Here is a 22,789-nt window from a genome sequence, read left to right on the forward strand (position 1 = left end):
TCTAGCATCATGGGTGTTTTATTTGGAAGTGAATTTTAACTATCAATACAAATGCCAAGATACTACACAAAACATCCACAGGAACTTTTTTCATCTTTTTTTTTTTTTTTTGAATTGTACACAAACATTTCCTACATAATCCAACATACATAACAGAGAAATGGTACATCTTTTTCTTTCAATTTGCATACAATGGAAAAACAAGTATATATATATTTTACAAAGTTTAACTAATAAGACACTAGAGCAAGTTGACAGTTTAAGTCTATAGGTGAGAAATTATCTAATAAAAATAATCAATTTTTTCAGCATTAGTCACTTCCATAACCAAGTGTTATTCTGATTAATAAAACTTGCTGCCAATCAGAATTCTGGTATATACTAATACCATTACTCAACTTGTAGTACTGCTCCCCACCTTAGTTCTTCACAACTACTAACATAGAAAATGTTGAAAAGTAGGGGCAAGCATTTGCAAAAACAAAAAATCCCCAGCTTATTATAAGCATGAATATGTATGATGGAATTTCTTCCCAGCAATAGACTTCCAAACCATCAAGAAATCACCAGAACTAAGTTTGCCAAGTTATTTTGCCTATGTCCAACAAGAGATGCACTTATATGTCCAACAGAGGAGCTGAAAATCAAACTTAGTGTTTAGTTTGGGGGTGGGTTGGGAAATTCAGCCACCATTTTAAAATGACTGTCTTTTAAAAAAAAATGACCACCAAAAATAGGTTCACTAAATTTATTTTAAAAATCATAAAACGTTTCTTACAAAAGAGCATTACATTCTGCACACTGCTCTGAACAGATGCCAGGGACATGTGGACTATTGTTACTTTTCCTCCCTGTCCCACCCCCCAAATGTTACAGTGACCACAAAGCAGGTGTTCACAATTACATGGGGGGAATTTTTTTAAACCACCAACAATAACAAAAAATAAAATCCACTCACTCTGCTGCTGTTTCAAAATTTCAATGTTAGTTTTTGCACGCCCTTCCCCCCCCCCAACCCTGTTTGTAAGGAACTAAAACATTACATCTGGTGAACAGCAAAGATTTCACTACACCTCAAATGCAGAACACCTATGAAGCAGAGGAATGTTGGCTTTTTAAACAGAAGCAGATAAAAAAAAAAAGATGCAGGACTCCTTCAGTTCTTCACTAGTCTTAGAAAAACTTTCCAGAATACTGCTTCACACTATAAAAAAGAAAAAATATCTTGCATTAGAATCCTTCAACATCTGCATACTGCTTCACACTATAAAAGAAAAGAAAAAAAAGTGCGAATTAGAATTTTTGCTCGTAACATCTTAATCAACATCAAGACAATTTCAATGCTAAATTAAAATGATAAACATGTCCATTACAATTAGAAGAGTTCAAAAACCATAAGCAATTACAAATTAAAGCAATGTTAAATGTCAAGAAAAATGATGAGCGGTAAATCAGACATTAGTAGAACAGAATTAAGAAAACGGAATTGAAAGTTGTTAATATTTGGTAGAAAAGACAAAGAATGCTAGTAAGGTGTGAAATGCTGCATTTTACAGCACCAATCATTTGTCCTGTAGAGGCATGGCCTGTGCCATATGGCAGACTGTGATTTGTTGTCAATTTAGTTATCTAAAAACAACAAAATCACTAGTCTTCCACACAGAACTAGGCCAACATCCAATGAATCTTCTATATTGTCTACAGGCTCTGTACAATTTTGTAACAAGTGGTTTTGGCAGCAGTTTTCACCAGAGAAATGAGAAGTTTGCTTGGTTAAGGCTTCTTCCAGCAAGATTAGTATTGAATGTCTTCGTTTTTAGTAAGAAAGCAGAAGAAAATCAAGGCAAACTATTAGAATGTTTAGAAGTTAGGTCCCCAAAAGGTTGAGACACCATGGCTTCTAAAAGAAAAAAATCAATTGAGAAGAAAAGCTCTTCAAAGGTTTTAGTATGTATAAGCTAACACAAAGCTAAACTTAAACTGACCTGTTCTGCAGCAAATACTGTGCATTCTGTATCTGGTCCTGTGTTCCTGTAATGGTAATGATCCGATCTTCGGATCCTTCTAAAGGCTCATCAATTTTGATCGAAGCTCCCGACTCATGACGGATTTGTTTAATCCGCTGACCACCTTTGCCAATAATAGATCCAGCCAACTGAAAAGATTTTTTAAAAGTATGTTTACGATATACTTTTAACATTTACTACCTGTATTTTCAAGGAGCATGAAGTGTATTAATTTTATTCATTCAGACTCTTAACTATATCCCTAAACCTGTCAAAGTTTGAGTTACAATGCATTTATGTCACACTTACTAATGTTTCCCTTAATTAGCTAATTAAGGGCTCAAAACCCTCTTAACTATTTTTATTAACAGCACTGATCACTTAACAAGGCTCAAACAGCAGAAAACCTAGCTCACTAAAGCCTATGAACATAACCTCATTCCTAAATGTGTTTTTTTGTTAAAACCTTCTGAATTAAAAAAACAGAAAGGAGGAATAATCATAAAAGTGATAAAGTGCTCCTCATAGTATTAAAGATACTTACATCTTTGGGAATAGTTACTTGTGTAGTAATAATAGGTCCACCAAGATCACCATATGAGCCACGACCCCCTGCATAGGAATAATCTGATTTAAATAATGAGCAGTAAGTTCATTTAAAAAGTATGAAATTAATGTTTGATTTCACAAAGGAGAAAACTTACCATATCCGGAGCCACCCTAAAAACAGAAAGAAAAAAATAGAAAATTACTTTGCCGTTGTAGTTACCACCAGTACTTAAAAAAAAAAATTCATTCAATAAAAATGGAGTCTCGCTATGTTGCCCAGGCTGGTCTCAAATTCTCGGGCTGAAGTGATCCTCCTGCCTCAGACTCTTTTATAGTTGGGGTTGAGTGAGTACCACTGCACCCAGCTTCACTATTCAAGTATTTTAATACTCATAAAATCCCTCTATTCAGGAAACCAAAGTCATCCTGTATCCTATTTTCAGTAAGTATCCTCTGGGGAATAATAAACTTACTGGAGAGCAGGTAAACATCTTAAATTATCACTGATATACACATGAACAACCATGATACTCAACCTGTGGTTCATAAGCCATCTGCCATTCCGATGGGCTCCATGTATCTATTGCAGAGTCCCAAGTTTCATCAGCACTGAAACCAACCTGTTAGCGATAAAAATATTAACATGAACCCACATTGTATTTTGTTATAGAACTGTTTTTATATGCCTAATTTGCATGTTACATTAAAACAAAAGAGGGTACATATATAGGCAGCAATTATGTAATCGAGGGGAACAAAGCTCAGTAAAGTCATAATCCTCCAGCAGCAAATAACAGAAATAATGATTTAACTAGTAATTCAAACAAAATTTACTTGTAAGAAAAACTTTTTAATTACTATAACCTTCAACAAAATGTGAACTATATTGTTACAACCCTCACATACACAAAACACTGGTAATAAACCAAAGTTCTTACCATGCCGTCGTAACGGTCTCCAGGTCTCCCTCTTCTGTCATAGGCCATGAGGTCTCTGCAAGCACAGTACTTGTTGTAATCTAAACTTGTTTACATGCCACACATATCAAATCAAAATCTACCTTGTCTATCACTAAGCGCAGTCTCTTGTAGGTTAATAATTCATAGATGAAAAAAACCAAAAACTTACCCCCCTCTAGGTGGTGGTGGTGGAGGAAGAGGAAGATTCCGAGCTCTGCTACCACCCCGGCCACCTCGTCCAGGAGGAGGGGGAGGTGGTCCTCGACGAGGGCTCATATCATCATAATCTCTTCTAGATGGAGGCATGGGACGCCCACCCCGACCAGGAGGCATTCTGTCAAAACCACCTCTTCCCCGCATTGGAAATCCCACTGGGCGTCCACGGCGGTCATCAAACATCATTGTAAAACCACCATAATCATAGGTTTCATCGTAAAAATTTGGATCATAAGGCTGTGCACGTCCTTTGATGGGAGACTAAAAACAGAGACAGAACAAACTTACAGACTGAAGAAAAAGAGACCCGCTTCAAACCAACCCTTCTCTCATCATCAACAAAATACAAGTAATTTCCCCCATCAGGAGGTGCTAGAGGCAGAAACAGAAATTATGTCAACACTAACAGTAGCAAAGTAAAGATTCCCAAGAACTCCAAAACTTTTGGCAAGTGCTAAACACAAGTGAGTTCTATTGCCTGTGCAGGGAGAAGTAACAGCTTGCTCTTACACTTAAATCTTAAGAAACCACAAAGTCCTCCCATTTTACACATAACAAACTACAATGCACATTTCACAACAAGGGCTGAAGAGATCAGTATCTTGGCAAGCCTGTAATCCATACTGAGGCACCCGAGATAGGAAGCCCTGCAGCCCTGCAACGTAGTTACAAAGACACAAGCAACACTATAGGAAATTCATTTGAAGGATCAAAGGCTACAGAAATACCACCAACAAATTACCACTCTCCACTTTTTCAAAACCATTTCTAAATTAAAGTGATGGCTGAAGCCAGGTGATAGAAAATTGCTAGGGAAAGGGCAAATAAAGACTATTACACTAAATGATCTGAAGCTACTTTTGCAGAAGGTTATCACTTTGTTTCATAAAACCAAATGCAAACAAATGTGTTCAGAAGTACCTCAGATATAAGATCAAGGATGATCTTTATGCACTCTACAACCCTATCGGGTTTTCCTCCAATAAGAACAACTCTGTCAGTGGAATGAGGACAGCATTCCTGGAAAAGCTTGATGGTGGTTTGAGTGTTCTGTAGTAAGATCATAAAAAAAAAATAATTAGAAGAAAATTAGGTTTCCTAGGTTCAGTGAAAATTGCATTTGAATTCAACAATTATCCCCCATAATATAAAAACTTCATTAATTATCACACGACTTTGCAATGGTATAAAAATTTTGACAAAGTAATAGCAATGCCAGACATTTTTTGTCGTTTGTGATAAGCAATCTTCGGAGGGAACTCAGAAGGGAAGTGAGAGAAGCTCACAGAAACAAGTCTATATGAAAATTTACTTTCCAGCAAGAAATATGGCAGAATTTTTTTTTTTTTTACCTCTCGAAGTTCTTTGATTTTAGCACCTTTGACCCCAATAATTCCTCCTGCTAGACTCTGATGAATCAACAGCCTCAACTCGCAGTCAAAGTCACTTCCTTTATAGTGTTGGTACTGTGGAGGGAGAGTTATAAAATTTTAGTCTCAAATCAACAATTCCCCAAAACACACTTATCTGCTATAAGCATAATAATAATATACTGTTGCAGTGAGCAACCTGAATTTATATTTCAATAACTTTACCAGTTATGTGCTTATTATCCTCAATAGCCAGGCCCAAAAAGGACATTCTGCACCACCTTAAAAAACTATTTTATTTTCAGGTCCTGCAACACCATACCCACACTGCAGCCATTTAGCATGTCGCTGTTACCACAAAATTATTATTAACATTCAAATAACACCATAATAAAAATGACTGCAAAGCACTTTGCAAATGTAGTTAATTCCCACTGCAGCATGGAGCAGGGTCAACAGTGAGTTGTAAGACCATTCATGTATCATGTTTTTAAGCCTTTTTCTATAGAGATGGGAAAAGCACACTATGTTAAAAATATAATCGATCCTATGGGCCAGGCTCCATACTTCAGTGGGGTTCAATGGCACTATGACATACATTTAAGCATTCCACAGCATCAGATTCGAGCGGGAGCTGGCTGGTTGCAGTGGGTGATGGCAACTGCAGGCCCTGAAAGTAGAAAAATAAGAGTAATAGGTTAAGTGTCTAGCGTGATCAGGCTATTGTCGCATATATTGGTAAAGCTACTACAACATATTTTAAACCTACATTATTAAATGAGAAACTGCTTTACTCAACATTGATATAAAACGTAAAATACTTTTCTCTATATGCCTAAGTGAATTACGTAGAGTCGTAAAATCCTAAATCTAAATAATTCTCCTTTTCAACATATTCCCATAAATACTCTAATTTAAAAAATCTCTTTTCTAAAACTAAAGCCCATAAAATACATACTAAACTCATGAAAGCACATGACCACAGTTAAGTTCACATTTACTCCAGGAGTGGTCAGCCTGTTTGTTTTTTTAAAAAAACAAATTATGTATGTACAAAATTACGTAGCACATTGAGATACTCCTGCAAACTGTTATATCCATTGTCTCTCCACCTCCCCCATCATACCCCAATACAACGCACTTTAAACATTCCCCCCTCATATTGTCAAATATATTTAAAAAAAAATAATGAGCCTACCTCTTCCAAGGTAGGGATGATTTTCTTCAGAATTTCTCCAATTGTTTCAATATCAGCACTGATACTCAATATGCTGTCAAACACCACAAATACCAGATAATACAAAAAAGGCGGAAAAGAAAAATGAGTTTTGTGTTTGTTACCAAAGTCATACAAACTTTTACAGAGATGTAACATACAATTATTTAATATTCCCCATTTAAAGTAGCCTATTTATAGATTTCTCACATGCATTTTGTTTTATACCCAATACAGACATGATAACAATATTAGGAGACTTGCAGAGAGACAGAGAGAATGGGCTTTTGGAAGGGCTCAGATTAAGTGGGCAATAAACTGACCAGAACTGAAGCAGAGTTGAATATTTATGTTCCCCGCCACCACTAAGTTAAGGATACCCTCGCTGTTACATTGGTAAAACTGGCACACCTTCTCTTAGGCAAAGTGGGGGAATATGCGAGTGGTGAACATTGTATCTGGAGTAAGGTTATGAATACCAGTTAGAAATTAGATCACTAATGGGCTCTGCAAGAAAACAAATACAAATGCAAGACAAAACAAAGACAACACAAATGAGAAGTGAAGGAAAGTGAACCAGAGTTAGCATTTCATCAGAAAAAATTATGAACAGGCAATGTTGGGAAGCAAGGTGGGCCACAAAGACAGAGCGAGAGACTATCTTGGTAACAATTTGATTTACAATGCGGCAAATATGCAACACTTGAAGCTGTGCTCCTTCCATCGAAATAAAATTAGTGGATCGTTTGGGTGGGCAACTCACGGTAAAAGTTCAGTGACAAAAAGACTTAATGGGGAAAATAAGACAGAAACTTGAAAAACAATACACCGTCTAAAGGGGATACTATTTAATTATATAAAAGGCAGGTAATAAAATACATTTCTCTCTTTCTAATCAGGCAGTGAGGCATAAACTGTTGGGACATACCGCTCGGGGCCACTGCTGTCTGGGACTGAAACACTGGCATTGTACTGCATTGGTCATTGGCGTTCGTGGATGTTGGCATTGGGCATGGGCATTCAATCAGAAGTTGTCAAGTATGGTACCCGTTTGGCAACGAGCACATTTTTGGGCATAGCCAACCAGGGTTTTCACATGGGCGTTCAGGGGCGGATGGGCCAACGTCATGGTGGGCAACGCAGGGGTAAGTCGATCCAGTACATGGGCAACGGAGATATATGGCCAAAAAAACAAGGAGAGGGAAAAGGGGGAAAAGCAATAAATTTTAATTTAATACAAACTATACTCATACTCTCAATTAATGAAACAAGCTTAAGTTGTTCTGAAGACTAACACAATAATGGACTTCTCTAAATCTGACTGTGGCTTAACATTAAGGACCTCAAATGATGGTTCTAGCCGTTTTTATTTTTTTAAGAAAAACAAACGATGTTTCAGTAGCAGGCTGGCTCATGAGGGTAGACACAAAACCTGACTCAAAGTTTACTGAAATTCTTGAGGAAATGGGGAAATAACCCAGATAATTATACAGAACATCTGGATTAAGAGGAGAGAGGTTTTATAAAAGACAAAACAAAAATTCCCACACCACCAAAAACCCTAACTAATAAGACTGGTTTGGTTGTCTGGAGGTTTTAAAACGCATTCCTAGATCCTAACAGGCAAGTTTGTAAAATTTTAAACAAAATTTCAAGTTCAGTTTACAGTAATCAAGAGGAACATACAAAGATCTGCGACCAAGAGAGAAATGAAATACTGTCAAATAAGTACTCGACACAAAGTTATTTGCCTCATTTTTAGCAAGAAAAACATTAAGAAATGTGTACACTATGAGAAAAAAAATTTAGAAATTTTGGTGTAGCCAAGTCCTATAAACGTGCTCACTTCTGGCACTGCCAACATTTAATGTGTCTAATCACAAGAGTCAACCCACTGTAAAATGAAGACTCAAACAAATCATAGGCATTGACGAACAGTTTCCCAATTATAAGATTAAGTGCCTACTCTAGTCTTTACCCATATTTAAATCATGCAACCTCAACATTAAATTCTTTGTGCTCCATGTGCAAGCCGTTAAAGAACAGATGGACATTTTTCTTCCCAAAGAAAACAAAAAAAATTTTTCTGGATTTAACCAGCCACCTGCAATGGTTTTCAGTTAATACTGTAATTGATTCACACACAGGATGGTGCAATCAAGGATTTTTACACTTTGTTGCTATTTCTAATTAAGATGTTATCTTGCTTGATGAAGTGAATAGTTTGGTGGACTCTTATTAGAATGTGAAGAGGTTTAATAGAAACCACCCCCCCAACCCTGCTCAATCTGGGCTTTTGTTAAAACAGGAATGGATAACTTTGAAATCAATTCTGTAATAATAAATTGTTACGAATGTCTTGTAGCTAAACTATGAAATGATTTCTAGGATGTAAATCTTTAAATTTCTATAGACATATAAACTGAAGCTGCTCGTGTACTAGTTTAATATCTTAATACTTACGTCTGTACGGAGAGCCTTAATATTCTTGCCTCCTTTTCCAATCACTGCCCCAGCATTCTGGAGAAGATACAAAGACAAAAAATTATTTTGCCTTTCCCTAAAATTAATGTCTACCTATACTCTTAGGTTTTGCTAAAAAATCCTCTAACCTGTTTGTTATAAGAATAAAAATCTACTTGGGGATGTAAAAACGACCAGGCCAAAAACAAATCAAAAATCAAAATATAATTCCAAGTGCTTTGAGGACTAAATAGTTTGGAGTACTCAACATGAGAAATACACTGAGTATAAAATAAAACTAAGCACAGATTTTATAGCACCTTTTGGTAAAATAAATCAATTAATTTAGTATTAGTAGGTACCTTCATATTGTGACCCGTGATAAAACAATAAACTGCCAACTAAGCAGTTTCCTAAGGAGTCCACACATAATTAAGATTTAATCTATTAATACTTTAAGAATCACACTCTCCTCCTAGCTTGACCTGTAGTGGTGGTTCACTACAGCAAAGGCTTTAATCTTAATTATAAGTGGAATAACAAAACCACCAGAGCCTTCAAGTGTGTTTAGAAAGAACCACAAACAAATGTTTTATATTCTTCAATCTGTAAAACTTTTGACTTTCTAGAAAGCCAAGCCAGACCTTATCTTAATTTCCACTTGAGTATGAACCCCCTTCAAAATTTCAAGAATAAAATTCATACCTTGCTTTGAAGCAGAATGCGTAATTCAACCATCTCATCAGTGTTTCTAGATCTTTTAAATGCTTGTTCCTCTTCCATATCTTCTGCAGGGCGTTTACCTAAAAATTAACAGTTCAGATTTCAAAGAAAGCAGCGAAGTCTCCAAAGCAACTCCATTCTGTTTCAAGAGACTTGTTGCTAATCTTAGGCATGTTTTAGAAAGGCCAAAGGCATTGCTATAGACTTGAACCTTATGCTTCCATCTAGTAAAATGTACCAAACACAAAATACTGTGACAAAATACTTCAAAGGACTTGAAATCCCAAAATGCAAGGAAAATTTTTTATATGCAAATCAGTTACTTCACCTTCATAAATAAAAGCTAAAATGTAACTGATAAATCGCTGAATTAAAATTACCTAAACAGAAATATCAAAATTTCACCACACTTTTCTAGGCAATAATTAACAGAATAAAAAAATACTGTTAAAATTTATTCTCACCAAATTCACCATTGGTTTCAGTGTTAGGGAAGGTTTCTTCTGGCTGTTCAGTTTCCATATTCTTTTATTAAATGGGCACACCAATCTGTTGAAAAATAAAGACGCTAGTACATTTGGCTTATTGGAAAGCAAGCTGTAAAACAAACAAACAAAAAAACCAAAAAAAAAACACTGCTTCTAGAACGTACCAGTTATATATCCTTGCAGAGCAGAACTGAAGCGTTCTGGGTCGGACCAACAACTGACACCCCAGTGCTGCAGTAGCCTATAAGAACCAACAGAAATCAGTTTTGCTTTTGTTTATTCCTATTACTGAATATTTGTTTCTGATCACAGTCAACACTGATTTGAACCCAAAAAACTAGCTGCTTCTAAAACTTGACTCATTTTAGGGTTTCGCAATTCAAATGACTGCCTAAAATATACAAAATTCAACGGAGCCTGGTTTGATTTTTTGCTAAGTTAGAACAATAACTTTTAGCCACTGAATTAACTCCCAACACAGCAATGAATTGTTTTATACGGCACATTCACAAAAGCCTGAAAAGATAAATGTCATCCACAAAGCATACATTTATGAAAAGTTACAATGCATCTTATTCACTGGAAAAACTAATTTTATATTAAAACTTCTAATTGCTTTTCTATTTCTTTCGACTCATGCTTGAAGAGATCTTATGTGACACCCCGAAAGTTTACAAATACAACGGCCACTGCGAACACATCCATCAACAATCTACCGGAGGGATAAATCCAAAAATCTAATACAGGACCAGATCCAAACTATCACACTACCAGTCTATTAATCAGCGAAGCTAATGGAGCCCTTGAAAACTAACAGTCACTAGCGGACTATTTTAAATTAGGCTTGAGAGAGTACAACCCGACAATTATGCCTGTAATATGAAAACTAAAGTGTCTACGCGCCAGAACGGTCGACAGGCCTGCAAACAGCCTTTTTAAGCTTCCCTCTTGTCGGGACTAGGAGTTGACAAGCGGCCTCTACTAGAAGGTTGGCTAGACAGCAAAGAGCCAACAATCGAGGCACTTTTATGCCTCCCATTCTCCCATACCGTTGGTGGACTTATCGCTCTTCTAACGACTAACTGAAACGACATTCTCCTGGCCCAGCACTCAATTTCTGAGGTGGGGTGTGAGAAATTTGGATAAGAAAGTTTAAGCAAAAACAGCAGGGCTTATCTGTAAGAATAACGCTGCCGCGTGCCGTTCACCCTTCGGGTCCTGCAGTCACTAGTCCCCAGGCCCCGAAAATCCGCTAAGTATGTGCTCGACTGGCCGAGCGCCAACGCGCCCTCCCCTCCCCGCCTCCCGGTACCGGGATCGGAAACAGCCGGGTAACAGGACTGGAAAAAGCGAGAGTCGATAGCAAAAGCGCCGCCACCTCTCCTCACCCGGATCCGACAGGAAATGGCGGCCCGCGTAATGGCGACTACGTGCTACTAGGCGGAGCCGAGCGCCGACCCCCTCCCCCACCCACCACGCGGTCCCGAGGTCTCATCCCCCGCATCCTCCCCCCATCGCCCGAGACAAAGCCACCGAGGCAGCCCTGACTGTTCCATCCCCGCCGCTCCAGCTCCGACCCCGGGCCGGGAGATCCAAGGTGAGGCGGGGCTCACACAAAGAGAGCGGCGGCGCGACCTTCTCCCCCAGCCGGGCTCCTTTCCTCCACGAGGTTCCTAGTTCCTAGTGCCACATAGCTCCAGCTCATTCTAAAGGCACATGCCTCACGAATCCCCGAAGTCTCTAGGACCACAACGCGGACTGCGGATACACGCTCAGGGAAATGGCGGCGGTGGGGGAGGGGACGCCGGGCAACGTTCCCACTCCGAGAAGCGGCCAAAAACCAAAGCGGCCCCCAGAATGCCTCCCTCAAGCGGAAAAACTGGGCTCCGACCCTCACCTCCACGAGCCGCTCCCCCAACCCGGCTTCTCACCGCGCGAGGCCGCCGTCTCTCTGCAGCCGCGCCGCCTCAGCCGGTCGGAGCTAGACAGAAAACGAGCGCAGGCTCCCCTCCCCCGCCTTCTCGCGTCCTCCCCGCCGTCGCGCCCTATTGGCTGCCAGGGCTTCGGCGATGGTGCGAGGGCGAAGCAATTGGCCCGAGGCCACGTCAATCAAGGCGACGGGGGAGGCGACAACCCCACCTCCCGCCAGCGCCTCCCTTCGGGCTGTGAGGCCACTAAGGGCTCGAGAAAACCCGGGCTTGGGAAAAGTCAACGCAGCCTTTCAGGGAGGCCAAACCCATGCCCGAATCAGCAATACCCAAGCTCCAATAACTCCAATTACCTATAGGCCGCGAACAAGTGGGACACAGGCAAGACGTCGAGGTCGGTGCAGCAGAGAAACAGAGGATAATGGCGTCTGCAGTGCTGTCGCCTGGAGCGCCCTCCTCCTTTCTCGTTCGCTCACTCACTAGCTGGGGGGAGGAGCGACTAGGGGGCGAACCTCTCGCGAGATCTAACAACTGCCTAGTTCACGCGCACAGGGAGGGGCCGGGGAAGGGGCGTTTTCCAGGCCTGAAGGAGTCCTTTGGGGTTGGAGGAGGGGCGCGAGCGCGCGACAAATCGGGCGGGAAGAGGCAAAAAGGGATCTGGGAGAGTGCTGCGGCGGTTCCTGTTCTTACAGTTGCGCGGCCCAGGGACCGCTGTTGCGCGAGGGAAATGCGGGACGCCCAGGTCGGTGCTTGGCCCAGACTTATGCCCCTGTTTCCGCAGCCCATACTTGCGCCCGAAGCCCCTTAGCCCGCCCCGGGCTGTGGGCTGTGGGCTGCGGGCTGCGAGACTAGCTGCGCCGCGGTAAGTGCGGGCCGCCTGCATTCGCTGTTCTCGGCCCACGCTTCGGAAACCCGCTGTTTGTAACGGTCCGGGGCCTCAATCAGCCAAGGCTGGGCCCGGAGGCGCAGCTGGCGGTTCTCGGCCCGCTTTGCGCTGGGGCGGGAGCCGGGGAAACGCGGGGCGAGCCTGGGAGTCCTGGAGAACTTCTCGCCGAGAAGAGCACAGGCGGGTTTCACAGGGCTCTCCGTTCTGATGAGACTTTCCTCTTGGGTAATGGCGCCTGAGATGGTGGAAGTATTTTGTAGTGTCGTCGCTGTAGTTTATTCCGATAAAATTTTTAGGCAATAAATATTGCACTCGTCTCCTAAGATGAATGCATATCGCTAAATACGTTGTAGACCTCCACGTTCCATTCAAAGCGCCTGCCTTGTTGTGGCAGTGATGAAAACAGACAAAAACCCCAAAACCCTCTCCCACAAACGTGCTCCTGTTCTAGCGGGTTCAGTTCACAGTTGCATTGTATTCGGTTCCTTACTTCTAAGGCTCCTGTGCCAAGCCTTCATGACTTCCTTTGTTAAGGCACATAAGGTCACTTTCAATCGGTGACAACCCTGGGAAATCTCTAGCCCTGGTAGTACCCGCTTTCCACATCCTTCTCGTCAACCTTCCGGCCTCCGCCCACAATCCCAAACTCATTTTGAAGCATAAAGATGTTATAATCTGCACATGAAGCGAAATCCACCATTGACCGAATACATTCATATATATTTTAGTGGTGATGAATTTGTGCTGATTCATTCCTGTTATGTTTCCTTCTTGGGTAATTTGCAAAATATATATACCAGCATTCTTTTTAATGGCCATGATTGCATCCACCCAGCATCTTTTACTTGCCTGATTAGAGGAAAACCTGTTAAGGTACACTGAGGATTTCATGATGAACACCGGTATTTACATTCTGGGAGGATACGTTAACACATACTGTTAGAACATCATGTCCGGGATTGTGGAGTTTATAAAAGTTCTCTTTAAGTGGTAATATAGTTTTTAAAATGGTCCCCACCATGAAGAGTGTATAGTCTTGTTGGGTAGGTAAAACTTAACTCACATTTCAGCTCTAAAACACAAAGTTCAGAATTTCATTAAATATTCAGCTTTGATGAGATTATGTAGGGGCTGGGGATACTTGGATCATAGAGATTTAATCTGCCAGTTAGGATTTGCAACATTTAATTTTGTCATTGAAAACCTGAGACATGTCATTGACACTAATATGCACAAAGAGCGGTACGGTAATAATGATGCTGTACTTTCTTTAAAGTTAGTATGTATGTTGCAGTCATCATTTTCTTGATAAGCAGTGATGAGTGGGAATCACAAGTTAAGCAGCCCTATATAAGAACTTCTTCCTCCCAATTTCATTGCCAGACCGGACCCCGACTGGTGTAAATTATTCATCCTCTCTAGATGCCATTGTGGGATGGTTGCTGTTTTTCCCCCATTTGATTTCCTCTTTACTTCTTTTAATATTTAGGTTTGCTATTTAAGTAACAGGAAAGTCTGTTTTTTCTCCATCCTTTTATTCTCTGTTTGAAATTAAGACTTTCCAACCCACTAATTTTATACCTGTGTTCATTCAAGAACTTACCAATAAATTCATTGACTCCAGTTTTGTGTAATTGGTTCTATGGTGTAATAGTGTAGTGATCATTTTGGACTCAGTGATTTAGACCCAATGTTACTTAGATGTGAGATTTACTTCAGATGGGCTGATACAATTGAGATTGTACACTATCCAGCTGGATTATTGTTTAAAATAGTATTTATAACTACTGTTTCTTGAGTTCCCCACTGTGTGCTAAACATTGTGCTGGCAGTTTAATACTTTTTAGAGTTCTTTAAGTTGTTAGTTATCTTTGTTTTATGGATGAACGAACTAATACTAAGAAGCTAAGAAACATATCCAAGGTCACATAGCAAAATTGGGTTCCAGATTCTCTTTTCTGTCTTTTCCTTACCTTAGGTTATGGAGGATCCACAAAAATCTCCTCTGATTATTTCTTTTAATTTCCGTCATACACAGTATAAATTTTTCCTCCCTAATTTTTGGAGTATCTTCTCAAAAATTCCAGGATTACCTTGAACTCATCCTCAATGAATTAAAATGTAGACTTACCTTTATTGTTTAGATGAAGATAATGGAAATGTGGAGTAGATTTAAATATTCATTAGTGCCGTTAAGTCTCAGCTGCTGTCAGAATGGCACACGTAATGTCCGAAAGGATGACACTCCTGCCTCACTTTTTATTAAAAAAAAAATTGGAATATATGAGGCTGACTGAAAATTAATCTAGAAATCAATTAATCTAGAAATCACCTAGACCTTCGTGGTAGGTGATAAAATTTTCCCACTTTATTCTCTTTTGTTTAGTTCCTGGCAGTCCAGATCTAGAATGTAGATTAGTGTGGTCAGCCAAGTTTGTCATTCACACAATGCTAATCATCTTTCTTAAAAATGTTTTTTTCCTGATTATAAAATTAATGGGGATTAAGCTATATGTAATTTTATGTGTTCTTTTCCTCAAAAAAAGTAAATAAATGTATTTCTATGTCATTAAATTATTCCTAAAAATGGCTTCTTTAAAGATTTCATAGCTTTTGATTGCATGGTGGCGGTGAAATATATTTAACTTTTTTCCCATTTTTGAACATTTTGTTTGTTTTTTTCAAACTATAAAAACTCACTGGTAAACACTCTGCCACATAAATCTTTGTCTTTATTTTGTTACTTATTGATGCATAAAAGTTGTGCATAGTTTTGGAATATATGTGATAATATATTCAATTAATTTGTAAAGCTCAAATCACAGTACTTGGGATAGTGTCTCCTTAATATATATGGCTTTTTTCTTTTTGGTCCTTTTTTATGATTGTGTCCTTTATTCTGGAAAGTAAAAGAAGTGGATAATATGGTATGAACATACTTTTTTTTTTTCCTGAGACCGGAGTTTCACTCTTGTTGCCTAGGCTGGAGTGCAGTGGTGCAATCTTCGCTCACTGCAACCTCTGCCTCCTGGGTTCAAACAATTCTCCTGCCTCAGCCTCCCTAGTAGCTGGAATTACAGGCATGCACCACCACGCTCGGCTAATTTTTTTGTATTTTTAGTAGAGACGAAGTTTCCCCATGTTGGTCAGGCTGGTCTGGAACTCCTAACCTCAGGTGATCCATCCGCCTTCGCCTCCCATACTGCTGGGATTACCAGCTTTGAACATATCTTTTTTATTATTTATTTATTTATTTATTTATTTCTGAAACAAAGTTTCGTTCTTGTCGCCCAGACTGGAGTGCAATGGCACAATCTCGGCTCACTGCACCCTCTGCCTCCTGGGTTCAGACGATTCTCCTGTCTCAGCCTCCCGAGGAGCTGGGATCGCAGGCATGCGCCACCAGGCTCGGCTAATTTTTTTGTGTTTTTAGTAGAGACGGGGCTTCTCCATGTTGGTCAGGCTGGTCTTGAACTCCTGACCTCAGGTGATCCTCCCAAAATGCTGGGATTACAGGCATGAGCCACCACGCCTGGCCCGAACATATCTTAATGTATAATGTAAAAGACATTTTTTCCAAATTTATTATTTTCTTGGACAGTGGAGTTCTTTAGGATCAGGAGCTGTTCTTTGTACATTAGCACACGGGAATTTGTGCTGCCCTTGCTAATCTCCACCTCTGAGCTGCTTCTGCCTGCTTGTGACCATGGTTACCCAATTTCCTAAGCAAAGGAAGAATGAAAACCTTAGGAATTTTCTGTAGGACTAGATGCCATTAATATAATTTACCAAATTATTAAAGGTCTCAATTATTAATATCCAGTCTAAACTTTATAATATAGATCTTATTTAATATTTTTCCATTTGATTAAACATTTTAATAAGCTTTTCTGTAGGAAAAATAACCTATTATACATCATCTTTTTATTATAATTAAGACATGCAGTTGTAGGAATTGTATGAGTATCCTAGATCAATCCTACTTTCTACTTTACTGTTAGGTGAAGAAATCTGTGTAACAGATGTACTTTAGCAGTTATTTTTTTTTCCTCAAGTTCTTGACTTTTTGATAAAATATTTGAGAATAGTTGTGTTGGAATGCTTGTACAGTGTTAAGTATCTCATCACATTTGCTTGTGTTTTACAGGTGTCTTGGTTATCTTTTGGGTGTTCAGTCACTGGAATTTTTTTTCTTTGCCTAGTTATGATAACGTTACTGTAAATTTGTAGTATGTTGGCTTCAGAAGTTGAGGGTAGTACTTATAGTTATGAATTAGGACTGACACATATTTAATGGAATACTTTAGTTGTTGGGGTTTTCTGAGCAGTGTTTTTCAGAATTCGTCCCAACTTCTGGCTGAAAGGAGTTTTGCCACTTGCGGTGTTCAATAGCACATACAACCGGGCGCGGTGGCTCACACCTGTAATCCCAGCACTTTGGGAGGCCAAGGTGGGCAGATCACGAGGTCAGGAGATCGAGACCATCTGGCTAACACGGTGAAACCCCATCTCTACTAAAAATACCAAAAAATTAACTGGGCGTGGTGGCGGGCGCTTGTAGTCCCAGCTACTCGGGAGGCTGAGGCAGCAGCAGAATGGCGGAAACCGGGGAGGCGGAGTGTGCTGTGAGCCGAGATTGTGCCACTGCACTCCAGCCTGGGCGACAGAGCGAGACTCTGTCTCAGAAACAAACAAACAAACAAAAAAGAGCACATACAAGGAAGAGCAAGTTTGAAATAAAAAAAAAAATGAATTAAAAAATAAACTGATACATAAGCCTTAGAATATCAGTTTGTAATATTCAAAAAATGTAAAAATTACGTGCTATGTTAGTAGAGTTATAGCAAAAGGAAAAGTAGTACTTAACTGCAGCGCTATGTTGAAGCTATCACAAAGATAAATATAGTAGGTGTAGGTGATATTTTTAAGTTTTTCTTTATTTGATTTTGTAAATGAAACAATTTAGAATGCATTAGATGAACTTGTTATTTACGTGAGACCTGAGAAGTTTGTTCGTTATTGTAGCAGCAAACCACTCTTATAGAAAGGCCGTTTATATGTGGATTTTATACATAAGTGGGTTTTGAATTGAGGGACTGATTTTACTTCCTCTTTCCACTTAAGTTGACAGAAAAGTAGGAATGGAGATTAGCAGAATTTATGTTTTAGTTCTGGGTCTGCTGTTGGGTATGATATTTATGCCTTAATCTTCATGTCTCAGTTTCATCATTGTCAAATAGATAATACTCTATCAAAAAATTACTGTTTTGAGGTTTAGATAACATTGTAGATGTAGAAGTACATTTTTCATTGATATCTTTAAAAAAATTTTAAAGTCTTACAAAATAGGTTTTAATTTATTTTCAGCGAAGTCTTCAATTCTCTGTTTATACATCTGTACCTGGTGGGAAATAGAGGATTACTATCTCTGAAATTCATTCTTGTTCATTTTCTGTTCAACCTTGACCTTTTCAGTTCATAACCAGTCTTTCTTCTTTTCTTACTGATTCATTTCTTTTGAAGTTTCAAAGTCAACTGAAAGTACACTTTGTCCTCATTTCAGTTTACCTAATCTAATGTCTGTCATCACATTTTTACAACACCTTTGAAAATTATACTAGGTCCATTTGCCAGCACTGTGTTACTTAAATTTTACTGGAGGAAATAGGCACCTTATTGAATTGGTGCAACTAAGAGCCATGATTTTATTTATTTGTTTGTTTGAGATGGAGTCTCACTCTGTCACCCAGGCTGTAGTGCAGTGGTGCGATCTTGGCTCACTGCAACCTCTGCCTTCTGGATTCAAGCGATTTTCCGCCTCAGCCTCCTGAGTAGCTGGGATTACAAGCATGCACCACCACACCCAGCTAATTTTTGTATTTTTAGTAGAGATGGGGTTTCACCATGTTGACTCACACTCCTGACCTCAGGTGATCCACCCACCTCGGCCTCCCAAAGTGCTGGGATTACAGGCTTGAGCCACTGCGCCCGGCCTGCCTTCTTATTGTTTTTATTTTTATCATTTTTCTGCTCCTTTTATGTCTTCTGTTAGATTGTTTTCTTTATTCTGTGTTTTCCTCAGCTAGTTTGAAAGTTGTTACATTTCTATTCTTTTGGTGTTTACCTTAAGTTTTTTAATTGGAGTATAATTTACCTTCAGTAAAATTCATATTTTTTGGCGTATAGTTCTGAGTTTTGATAAACAGATACAGTCATGTAACCACCAACCACCACCACTATTGTCATGTTATAGAACAGTTCCATCACCCCCAAAATTTTCTTTTGCCCCTTGTTGTCAACCTCTTTCCACAGTTCCAGCATTTGGCAACCACTGAACTGTTTTCTGTTTGTATAGTGTTGCGTTTTTCCTGAATGTCATATAAATGGAATTATTCCTTCACTTATCATACTGAATTTGACATTCATGCATATCATTCCTTGTGTCCATAGTTTATTTTTATTATTAAATAGTATTCCATTGTATGGATATTATCACAGTTTATCCATTGACCAAATTAAGGACATGTGGGTGGGTTTTTTTTGAGACAGAGTCTCAGTCTGTCACTCAGGCTGGAGTGCAGTAGTGCAAACATGGCTCACTGCAGCCTCAACCTCCTGGGCTCAAGTGATCCTCCTACCTCTGCCTCCCGGGGAGCTAGGACTACAGGCATGCGCCACCACATTCAGTTTTTTAATTTTTTGTGAGAGATAGAGTCTCGCCATATTGCCCAGGCTGATTTTAAACTCCTGGCCTCAAGTGACCCTCCCACCTTAGTTTCACCAAGTGTTGGGATTACGGGTGTGTGCCACCACACCTGGCCACATACAGGATTTTAATGGATGTCAAAATTATTTACTCTCTTGAGTAAATACTTTGTGCATTGCTGGGTTGTATGGTAAGTGTATGTTTTGATTTCTAAGAAAATGTTTTCCTTTTGTTTTGTTTTGTTTTGCTACAGGGTCTTGCTCTATCGCCCAGGCTGGAGAACAGAGGTATGATCACAGCTCACTGCAGCCTTGTCCTCCTGGACTTAGGTGGTCCTCCTCCCTTAGGCTTCTGAGTAGCTGGGACTACAGGCATGCACCACAATGTCTGGCTAATTTTCTCATTTTTGTTAGAGACAGGGTTTTGCTGTGTTGCTCAGGCAGGTATCGAACTCCCCGGCTCAAGCAGTTTGCCCTTCTCAGCCTCTCAAAGTGCTGGGATTACAGGCGTGAGCCACTGCACCTGGCCCAACTGTTCTCCTTTGTAGAAACCTGCCAAGCTCTTTTCCACAGTGGCTGTGCCATTTTGCATTCTCACTAGCAATGAGAATTCTAGTACTTGGTATTGTCAGTTATTTTTTATTTTACGTGTGTAGTGATATCACCTTTGATTTTAATTTTGCATTTCCCTAATGTCTAATAATATTGAACATGTTTTCCTGTGTTTATTTGCCATCTGCATATTTTCTTTGGTGAAGTATCCATATCATTTTTCTTTTTGCCTTCTGTTTGTTTTTTTGTTGAGACACGGTCTTGCTCTGTTACCCAGGCTGAATGCAGTGGTGTGACCTTGGCTTACTACAGCCTTGACCTCCCAGACTCAAGTGATCCTCCATCTCAACCTCCTGAGTAGTTGAGACCACAGGCACATGCCACCATGCCCACCTAATTTTGTTTATATTTTTGTAGCGACAAGATCTCAATATGTTTTCCAGGCTGGTCTTTAATTCCTGGGCTCAAGTAATCCTCCTGCCTTGGTCTCCCAAAGTGCCAGGCTTATGGGTGTGAACCACTATGCCTGGACTGAAGTATCCTTTCAAATCTCTTTCTCATTTTATGGATTAAATACTTAAATGTAAGACCTGAAACTATGAAACTACTAGGCAAAAACATTGTGGAAATGCTTCAGGACACTGTTCTGGGCAAAGTTTTTTTGGGGTAAAAACTTAAAAGCACAGGCAGTCAGGTGCGGTGACTCACCCCTGTAATCCTGGCACTTTGGGAGACTGAGGCAGGCAGATCACGAGGTCAGGAGATCGAGACCATCCTGGCTAACACAGTGAAACCCCGTCTCTACTAAAAATACAAAAATTAGCTGGGCATGGTGGCGGGCGCCTGTAGTCCCAGCTACTTGGGAGGCTGAGGCAGGAGAATGGCGTGAACCCAGGAGGCGGAGTTTGCAATGAGCCGAGATCGAGCCATTGCACTCCAGCCTGGGTGATAGAGTGAGACTCCATCTCTTAAAAAAAAAAAAGCACAGGCAATAAAAGCAAAAATAGACAGATGGAATTATATTAAACTAAAAAGCTTCTGTACAGCAAAGGAAATAACCAACAAAGAGACAACCTATTGAATCAGAGAAAATATTCACAAAATATCCATCTGACAAGGAATTAATAACAAGAATATATAAGGAGCTGAAACAATAGCAAAAAGCCAAATAATCTGATTTTTAAAATGGGCAAATGGTCTGAATAGGAATTTCACAAAAGATGTGCAGGTGGCCAACAGGTACATGAAAAAAATATTCAACATCGTGAATCAGGGAAATGCAAATCAAAACCACAATGAGATTTCATCTCACCCCAGTTAAAATTGCCATCAAAAAGACAAAAAAAAAAAAAAAAAGATGCTTGTGAGGATAGAGAGAAAGGGGAATGGTAGGACAGTTTAATTGGGAATATAAATTAATGTAGCCTCTGTAAAAAACAGTATGGAGGTTCCTCAAAAGAATAAAAATAGATCTGCCATATGATCCAGCAATTTCACTGTAAGGTATAAACTAAAAGGAAATGAATGTATTGAAGAGATATCTGCATTCCAGTGTTTATTACAGTACTATTTACAGTTTCTGTGATATGGAAAAGCCTGAATCCATCAGCAGATGAATGGATAAAGAAAATGTGGTTATATATACAATGGAATATTATTCAGCCATAAAAAAGAATGATCCTATCATTTGCAGCAACATGGATATAACTGGAGAACATTATGTTCAGTGAAATAAGCCAAGCACAGACACATATTGTATGTTCTCACTCATGTGGGATCTAAAAAAAGTTGATCTCAAGAAGGTAGAGAGTAGAACAATGGTTACCAGAGGCTGGGAAGGATAGTGGGGGCAAAAGGTATGAAGACAGATTGGTTAATGGGTATAAAAATACAGTTAGAGGCCGGGCACAGTGGCTTATGCCTGTAATCCCAGCATTTTGGGAGGCCGAAGCTGGCAGATCATGGGGTCAGGAGTTCGAGACCAGCCTGTCTAATGTAGTGAAACCCCGTCTCTACTAAAAATACAAAAATTAGCCAGGCGTGGTGGTACGTGACTGTAGTCCCAGCTACTTGGGAGGCTGAGGCAGGAGAATCACTTGAACTCAGGAGGCAGAGGTTGTAGTGAGCTGAGAGAGTGCCACTGCACTCCAGCCTGGGCGACAGCTAGACGCTATCTTAAAAAAAAAAAAAACAATTAGAAGGAATAAGTTCTAGTGTTTGACAGCACTGCATTGTGGCTATAGTTAACAGTAATTGGCCGGGCGCGGTGGCTCAAGCCTGTAATCCCAGCACTTTGGGAGGCCGAGACGGGCGGATCACGAGGTCAGGAGATCGAGACCATCCTGGCTAACACGGTGAAACCCCGTCTCTACTAAAAAATACAAAAAACTAGCCGGGCGAAGTGGCGGGCGCCTGTGGTCCCAGCTACTCGGGAGGCTGAGGCAGGAGAATGGCGTGAACCCGGGAGGCGGAGCTTGCAGTGAGCTGAGATCCGGCCACCGCACTCCAGCCTGGGCGACAGAGCCAGACTCAGTCTCAAAAAAAAAAAAAAAAAAAAAAAAAAAAAAAACAGTAATTTAGTATTTCTTTCAAAATAGAAGAGAAGGTTTGGAATGTTCTCAACAGAAAGAAAGAAATGTTTGAAGTGGTAGATATCCTAATTACCCTGATTTGATCATTACACACTGTATGCATGTATTGGAATATCACATGTACTCCATATATATGT

The 22,789-nt window shown here is 39.9% G+C and overlaps 2 protein-coding genes across 15 annotated transcripts in view; one reads left to right on the top strand and one right to left on the bottom strand.

Annotated features, from left to right (window-relative positions):
• On the bottom strand, positions 1-12,551 carry HNRNPK (heterogeneous nuclear ribonucleoprotein K). 8 transcript variants are annotated; one of them, XM_025360446.1, is made up of 17 exons: positions 12,272-12,551; positions 10,155-10,231; positions 9,967-10,051; positions 9,485-9,582; positions 8,780-8,836; positions 7,245-7,288; positions 6,299-6,371; positions 5,699-5,770; positions 5,083-5,196; positions 4,652-4,780; positions 3,684-3,991; positions 3,494-3,548; positions 3,092-3,175; positions 2,711-2,726; positions 2,551-2,633; positions 1,986-2,155; positions 1-1,204 (listed from the first exon to the last, which is right to left on the bottom strand). In XM_025360446.1, exons 3-17 carry the CDS (start codon positions 10,022-10,024, stop codon positions 1,174-1,176), a joined length of 1,392 nt encoding a protein of 463 aa, XP_025216231.1. In that variant the 5' UTR covers positions 10,025-10,051; positions 10,155-10,231; positions 12,272-12,551; the 3' UTR covers positions 1-1,173. The 8 variants fall into 8 exon arrangements, with proteins under 8 accessions (XP_025216231.1, XP_025216230.1, XP_025216232.1 ...); XM_025360445.1 differs by having other exon boundaries at positions 1-1,264; positions 9,967-10,027; positions 12,272-12,398; XM_025360447.1 differs by lacking the exon at positions 12,272-12,551 and adding an exon at positions 11,922-12,040.
• The window catches only part of RMI1 (RecQ mediated genome instability 1), a 24,298-nt gene continuing 13,637 nt past the window's right edge, over positions 12,129-22,789 (top strand). The window contains exons 1-2 of one of the 7 annotated variants that reach the window (XM_025360436.1): positions 12,491-12,780; positions 19,764-19,839. The gene's annotated coding sequence lies outside the window, so the exon portion shown is untranslated. Of the gene's footprint in view, positions 12,313-12,479; positions 12,781-19,763; positions 19,840-22,789 lie in introns of those variants that run through there. The other 6 variants (XM_025360437.1, XM_025360438.1, XM_025360440.1 and 3 more) reach the window with 6 other exon arrangements.

The sequence above is a fragment of the Theropithecus gelada genome, chromosome 15, assembly GCF_003255815.1.
Source record: "Theropithecus gelada isolate Dixy chromosome 15, Tgel_1.0, whole genome shotgun sequence".
NCBI lineage: Eukaryota > Metazoa > Chordata > Mammalia > Primates > Cercopithecidae > Theropithecus > Theropithecus gelada.